Here is a 7,389-nt window from a genome sequence, read left to right as displayed (position 1 = left end):
TGGCTTTAAACATTCATCAGGGTGCCACACGAGGGATCTGGGGTTAGGGAATTGTTACATGTGTGAAGCTGGGATGCCCTGAGACACAACAAGGGGACCCATGTGACAAGGCTGCTGTGGGGTGCCCCCACCCCTACCACAAAACAAGAGAGTAGAATAGAGGCCCTCTGTGAAGGTCTCAGGGCTATGTAGGAGCCAGTCCTCCCTTGGAGGTAGATCATCCGGGAGGGAACTGAGGAGCAGCTCCCACGGTGGCAGGGGTAGGCAGCGGTTTCCTCAGTGGTACTGTTGGTAGTTGGGATAACCTGGGGCCGGAGCTCCCTCTTTAGGGGTTAGCTGGCTGGGGTCCTCCAAGAATGGGGGTGCTGGAGAGGGGAGAATGAAGTAATGAGGTGAGGAAGCGTGGAGAAGGCTGTCAAGGGCTTCCTGACTCTCCCTGACCATTGCCCACCAGGTCCTCACCATTGCGGAACTGCTGGGCAGTATAGCGAGTGAGAAGGATGCCAACGCCCTCAATGAGGGCCAACAGGATGCCCCCCATCATCGCAGAGCCTACCATAGCCAGTGGACCACCTGGGAGGCAGAAAGAGACACAGCTGAGGAAGGGCAGGCAGAACAGGGCAAGGACTGGGATTCAGGGCTGGAGGCACTCACTACGTGCAGCCAGCACGGCTCCAGTCAATGCTCCACTGGTGATGGAGTTCCAGGGGTCTTCTTTGCCCCGCAGCCGGACCAGGCCACAGTCGATGGTGGAAAACAGGCCTCCCCACACTGCAAAGCTACCTGTAGGGGGAACAGGGTCCGAATCAGACATTCTGAGACTCTACGTAGCTTAACATCTGGAAACTTCCAAGATCTGAAGACTAGCCAAGAAAGAGTGCTAGGACAGGAGATGTGGCTCTGTAGTAGAGTGCTTGCCTAGGGTGATCCCCCCACTAAACAAATAAACACAACTAGAAAAAGCTCAGGACTGCAAAGAGTTATACAGTGGAGCCCTGTCTCCAAAACGGGAAGTGGGCTGGGAGACTAACTTAGGATGGAAGCCATGGGTCACAACCTTAGCACCAAATACAAGAAGGAAGAAAGTACAGATAGAGAAGCAGGTGTCAGACTGCTATGGACAGTCCATCTTTCCCACTGTGAAGGGCTCCATGTGTAATTGAGGCTGTAGTTATTATCATCAAAATCCTCACTTTATTTGGGAAATGGATACAGGCAGATTAATGTTTCATACAGCTTTTAATGCAGCAACCTTCACCCTGTAAATACCACGTCGACCTGGAATTCTGGTTTTGATTTCAAGAAGAAGGAAAACAGGGCAGGAAAGCCAGAACAAAATATATATTAAACACTCATAATCTAGAAATCCAAAGGGCTTCAAAAGCTACAACTTTTAGAGCATGGTTATGAAACCAGAGGCAGAATTCCATAGCTAACCTCATGTGACATGAAACAGTAAAACACGCAACAGAGGCAAACATGTTATAAAATCGGCTGCTGTGCTGGTACGTACCGGCAGCCCCAGCTACACAGGAGGCTGAGGAACTACAGCAGGCACTTTTGTTTTCTTAGTGGTAGGGATGGACCTCAGGGTTGCACACGTTAGTTAAGTGCTTTACCACTGGGCCACATCCTGACACTCCCATCTCTCACGAAGTCAAGGCTGCACTCAAACTTGCTATGTAGCCAAGGATAACCTTGAAGTTCTGATTCATTGGCCTCCACAGCTCAAATGCCAAGGTAACAAGTGGGCACTACCATACCCAGTTTTTATGCACTTAACTAGTGTGCTGCTAGGTAAGTACTCTATGAACTAAACTACATTCCCAGTCTCAACTCCATCTCTTAATAAAAAAATACAGTGTTAGGAATCTGTTTTAGGGGCAGAGTACTTGTCTAGTATGGTCAATCCATCCCTACTATAAAACAAGAAATATATTGTGTGTGTGTGTGTGTGTGTGTGTGTGTGTGTGTGTGTGTGTGTGTATAGAGTTTAAAATAACACTTAGGCTAGATATAAAACCGATGCTACAGTAAGTACTTGCCTAACATGCTGGAGACAGCAGGTCCAATCCCTGGTATCTCAAAATAAGTTAATAGTTTTAAAAAAGAGCTGAGTATGGCTTACATCTGTCATCGTAATACTTGAGAGACTGAGGCAGGATTGTGTTTGAGGCCAGCATGGGCTATAGAGTGAGCCCTGTTTCAAAAAGAGAAAGATGCTCAAGATACATAAATAAGCTGTATACAAAACACAATTTTGTGTTTAGAGTTGGGTTTCATTCCTAAAATGTCTCATTATGTATATGCAAGTACTGTAAAATCCAAAAGCCTCTGACATGGGAAACATTTCTGGTCTCAAGCATTTTGGATAGGAATACTTAACCTGTGGTTAAAATGTTTACTGTGTGTTTACTACGTTCTAGTATTTATTTGAGGTAGTCTGTGTTAGCTGACTTCTGCAACTTTTACTTAATATGATCGAAGGGCTTAGCATAGAAACTGGCAGTTAGTAAGCACCATGTGAACTCATTTTAAAACTGCCAATTGAGTGATAATGCTGTCATTATCAGATGAGGTTTGGAGGAAGACTGCTACTAGCATCAAGTCACCTAACAGGGAAGAGCCAGGATCTGGATTTAAATTGCGGAAGACCCCAGGCTTGGTAGTGTACCCCTTTAATCCCAGTACTTGGAAGGAAGAGGTAGAGGCAAGGCGGTAGGGTAGAAGAATTTCTGTGAGGCCACCCTGGTCTACAGAGTTGAGTTCCAGGACAGCCAGGGCTACACAGAGAAACCCTGTCTCAAAAATAAATCAACCGTAGAATACATAATTGTGTCCTTTTACATTAAACTGCTGGGACTGTCACGATGATGAGAAGTTGTGGTCAGACTTTGAGTTAGAATCTGGACCTGTACAGTGTAGCCTCAAAAGGATCATCTACCCTCAAAGTTCCTAACACGTCTTTATGGTTCCCAATCTCACCTCCAATCTGGGGTGCTCGGATCCTCACAGCATTGACACTACCTCTGAACCGGTGTCGAATTCCCTGAAGAAAGCAAGGAGAGGTGTTAGGATAGGGGTAAGAGCACTCACTGGCAGGCAGGGTTGCTAGGCTTTATAAGAAGGAAGGGGTGCTGGGGTCCTCAGTGGTAGAGCACATGCCCATATCGAGCAAGGCTCAGGGTTCTTCTATGCCCAGCACTGCAACAAAGAAGAAGGCGTGGGAAAGCTATGAGATGCAGAGCAACAGCCAAAGACCCAGGAGGATGGAGCGTAAATCCAACAAAGATATTCACAGAGGGAGGTTGCTGTTTAACTTCTTCACTCATTCAATAGACAATGAGCAGGTGCCACACGCCAGGCTGGCTTCAGGGGTACAACAAGGAACAAGGTCCCTGCCCTCTCAGAGGGAGTGCACACCATAGTGGCAGAGACAGAACCTTAGCAAGTAAGACAGCCTCAGCCAGCAAAATGCAATCTAGAGCGCTGGTTCTCTATTCATGGCTTCTGACTTTTGGTGGACTGACCCTTTCACAGGGGTCGCCAAGACCACCGGAAAACACAAATATTTACATTATGTTTCATAACAGTAGCAAAATTACATGAACTTTTATGTAGCAGCAATGAAATAATTTTATGGTTGGGGGTCACCACCACAGGAGGATCTAACTGTATTAAAGAGTCGCAAAACTTGAACCCTTTAATTAGGTTGAGAACCGTGGTGGCGCACGCCTTCAATCCTAGCACTCGGGAGGCAGAGGCAGACAGACTGCTGTGAGTTTGAGGCCGGTCTGGTCTACAGAGGTAGTTCCAGGATAGCCAGGACTACACAGAGAAATCATGATTCAAAAAATGGGTCCCAAACGACCGAGTGGGGACTATCCCAAAAGCTGTTGCCTGTCTGTGGAATATGCTCTTCTAGCTGGGCTGCCTTGTCTGGCCTCAGTGGGAGAGGAAGTGTCTAGCGTCACAGACTTGAAGTGCCAGAATGGGGGGGATACAAGGATTATGGGAGGGGGTGACAGGGAGGGCAGTGAGTGGTATGTAAAGCGAATAAAAAACCCAAATAAATAGGTGAATAAATAAATAAATGAAAGAAAAAGGAAGGTTAAGAATCACCACCCTAGTCAGGCAGTGGTGGTACACACCTTTAATCCCAGCACTTGGGAGGCAGAGGCAGGTGGATTTCTGAGTTCAAGGCCAGCCTGGTCTACAGAGTGAATTCCAGAACAGCCAGGGCTACACAGAGATACCCTGTCTCAAAAAAAAAAAAAAAAGAGAATCACCACCCTAGAGGAAACAGAATAAATGAAGACTGACGGCGAGCAGAGGGAAGCAAAGCTTTATTAGAGAAGGAGCATTGGAAGGCACCTGAGGCTGCAGCTTGGCAACAGAGTACATTCTTAGCCTGCAGGATGGGAGGATGGAGGCACCAGTCTCTATTCCTTACAGCAGAAAAAAAAAGTCAGGAGGGTACAATATGGGTGAAGACTCAAGAATGAGAGCTACGGACAAAGACCCAGGAAAGAGAGTTCCAGGAGCTGACGGAGGCTCAGAGTACACAGAAAGGTTACAGAACCAGGCATGTTGCCAGATGCCTGTAATCCCAGTACTTGGAAAGCTGAGATAGGAGGATTTGAAGTTCTGTGCCAACCTGTGCTACAGAAAATGCTTTGTGTGTGTCTGTGTGGTATATACACATGACTGGGTGGGTGTGTGAACATGGGGAGATCAGAGAATCTCTCTGAACCAACTTCCAGCTAGGCTGACTGGCCAGCAAGCTCTTGGGCTATGTCTGTCTTGTGTCCCATCACTTCCACCACTGGGCTTATAGGCACAAGCAAGCAAGCCTGGTATGCTTACATAGGAGTTGGGGAATCAAACTTGGGTCCTTATGCTTGCGAAGCTAAATCCACTGAGCCTTCTATCTTCAGAAAGAAAGGTAAACTGATATTATTCTCCCTTCAACTTAAAGGTTGTTCTTTCTGTCAAACTCCTGTCATTTTCCTGTATAGAGGATTTTTTTTTTTTTGGAGACAGGGTTTTTCTATGTAGCCCTGGTTGTCCCAGTATTTACTCTGTAGACCAGGCTGGCCTCAACTCACTGATCTGACTGCCTCTATCTCCTGAGGGCTGAGATTAAAGGCTACCACCACCCATATGTAGAGAATTTTAACCCAAAGACTGTCTTGAGGTAAAATCTATGTCATATACACATTTACAATTTTATAGTAAGCATTTTTTTATTTTGATGCTAAGAATGGAACCCAGGACACCCCCCCCCTTGCTCTACCACTGAGCTATATACCTTTAGCCCCTAAGACTGTTAACGACAGTACAGTATTTCCAGAGTTCTAGCTGGATAGATGAAGAACAGAGTTCTTCAAATCCTAAATCGAGAAGCCAGGCCCAGCACACAGTAGGTGAACAATCGACAGAATGTTTAGTATGCTCAGAGCAGTACTGTATGCCAGCAAGCCTGCAGATTCCCACACCACTGAGGGGAGGCCCAACTCACAACAGGGGCATTTCGGAAGCCCTTGATAGCCTGGAACACGCCACCACCAATGACACCCATGGTGAAAGCTCCACCGCAATCATCCACAATTCGCCATGGGCTGCAAGCAGGAAGGAAAAGATCGGGTTAATGTGAGACCCTTCTCTGCTTGGAGAACCAAACTGGGAAGCTCATGACTGATACAGAGTACCTCAGATAACAACAAATTACTTCTGACACGTTTTACACTCCCCATAAAGCCAGAGGAAAGCCAGATGTGGTTCTGCATACCTGTAATCAACACTTAGAAGATCATGAGTTTGGAGTCCAACCTGGGCTATATAAATGGAGACCCTGTCCTACAAACAAAGTTTGTGCGCTGGGTGTTGTGGCACATGCCTTTCCTACCAGCACTCCAGAGGCAGAGGTGGGTAGATCTGTGTGTTTGAGGTCAGCCTGGTTTATTCAGTTCTAGGCCAGCCAGGGCTCTATAGTAAGACTCTGTCTCAAAACAAACATACAAAACCTAAAAGAAAAGGTTTGTAGCTGGGTGGTGGTGGCACACGCCTTTAATCCCAGCACTTGGGAGGTAGAGGCAGGCAGATTTCAAAGTTTGAGACTAACCTGGTCTACAGAGTGAGTTCCAGGACAGCCAGGGCTACACAGAGAAATCCTGTCTCGAAAAACCAAAAAAAAAAAAAAAAAGAAGAAGAAGAAGAAGAAGAAAAGAAGAAGAAAAGAAGAAAAGGTTTGTAAATCTATCTGTGGAACAAAAACGAGAAAAAAATTTTTGAGATGGGGAGGTGTGTTACCACATAGCCTTCCATAGCCACATAACCTTGCTCTTGACAAACAAGCATTAATCAATCTGTTTTTGTTACAATCAAAAATCAAAATCAAAAATGGCTTTGGAATCTAGGAACGGCGCCCTTGCTTAAATCAACTGCTCTACCACTGAGCGATATACTTCTAGCCCCTAAGACTCTTTCTGACAATACAGTACTTTGACAGAGTTCTAGCTGGATAGCTGAAGTCCCTCAAATCCTAGATCCAGAAGCCAAAAACAAAATGGTTTTTGTTACTATCAAAAATCAGTATAAAGAGTTGTCTTGTCAGACTTCAAAAGTATTAACTAGCTAATGTTACTTAAGTAAAATATAAACAGGGTGGCTGACACTCGGTTCTCCAACACACACACACACACACACACACACACACACACACACACACAAAACAAACATGTCCAAGGAAGCCCTGTGCCTTGTGTCCTTTTAAAACCTAAAACGGAAAAATCAAAAGACCGTGCAGAAGACCCAGGTCCCATCTCTTAGCCCACAGTGGGTTCACACATGCCCTATCCGATGTAAAAAACCAGCCTGGGAAAAGCCACGCGAGGAAACCCCGTGGATATTGGCCTCGCGCCTCTCCTCCCTCGCCATCGGAATGGATCTGCTCAACGTTTCACTTTTGGCACAAAAGATAGGGTCTAGGAGAAGAGCCAGGGCAACAGTGCTGTAGTTTGTCCCACACCGCACATACTGGGACACTCCACTGTGGCGGTTTTCTGACGAAGTCCGAGTGGGAGGAACCATTGCCGGATGCGTTGAGGCAGTGAAGTTTCCAAGCCTCCTGCGTCAGGGACTTAACATTGCAGCCCCTGCCTTCCCCGCCCGCCTCCCATGGTCCGCCTGAGCGTCGCGCGGACTGTCCTGAAGCCTGTGCCATCGCCGTACCAAGGTTCGCGAGCGTACTCTTCCATGGCGCCAGCGTCCGGCCTGGAGCAGTCGGTCGCGCGGGCGAGACACTCCCCCCCACTCCGAAACGCCCACAAGCGCTAAGGCGCCGTGCGTAGACCAAGGAAACAATTGGTTTTTCGCTGCCTACGTCAG

General features: G+C 46.9%; 1 protein-coding gene across 1 annotated transcript; it reads right to left on the bottom strand.

The window, feature by feature from the left end:
* Nucleotides 1–7,331, bottom strand: Timm17b (translocase of inner mitochondrial membrane 17B). The gene is made up of 6 exons (XM_028770823.1): nucleotides 7,234–7,331; nucleotides 5,522–5,621; nucleotides 2,986–3,049; nucleotides 655–783; nucleotides 463–573; nucleotides 1–365 (listed from the first exon to the last, which is right to left on the bottom strand). Exons 1-6 carry the CDS (start codon nucleotides 7,257–7,259, stop codon nucleotides 277–279), a joined length of 519 nt encoding a protein of 172 aa, XP_028626656.1. The 5' UTR covers nucleotides 7,260–7,331; the 3' UTR covers nucleotides 1–276.
* Between the last annotated feature and the right edge of the window lie 58 nt (nucleotides 7,332–7,389).

The sequence above is a fragment of the Grammomys surdaster genome, unplaced genomic scaffold, assembly GCF_004785775.1.
Source record: "Grammomys surdaster isolate TR1022 unplaced genomic scaffold, NIH_TR_1.0 204, whole genome shotgun sequence".
NCBI classification, from domain to species: domain Eukaryota; kingdom Metazoa; phylum Chordata; class Mammalia; order Rodentia; family Muridae; genus Grammomys; species Grammomys surdaster.
This window is presented reverse-complemented; position numbering and strand designations above follow the sequence as displayed.

Bases quoted from the DNA above. Each gene is read 5' to 3' on its own strand.
- Timm17b (XM_028770823.1), bottom strand. From the start codon at position 7,259: ATGGAAGAGTACGCTCGCGAACCTTG. The intron at 784-2,985 runs GTGAGATTGGGA...TTCCCCCTACAG, and splicing joins CCGAGCACCCCAGATTGGAG to GTAGCTTTGCAGTGTGGGGA. The intron at 574-654 runs GTGAGTGCCTCC...TCTGCCTCCCAG, and splicing joins AGCCGTGCTGGCTGCACGTA to GTGGTCCACTGGCTATGGTA.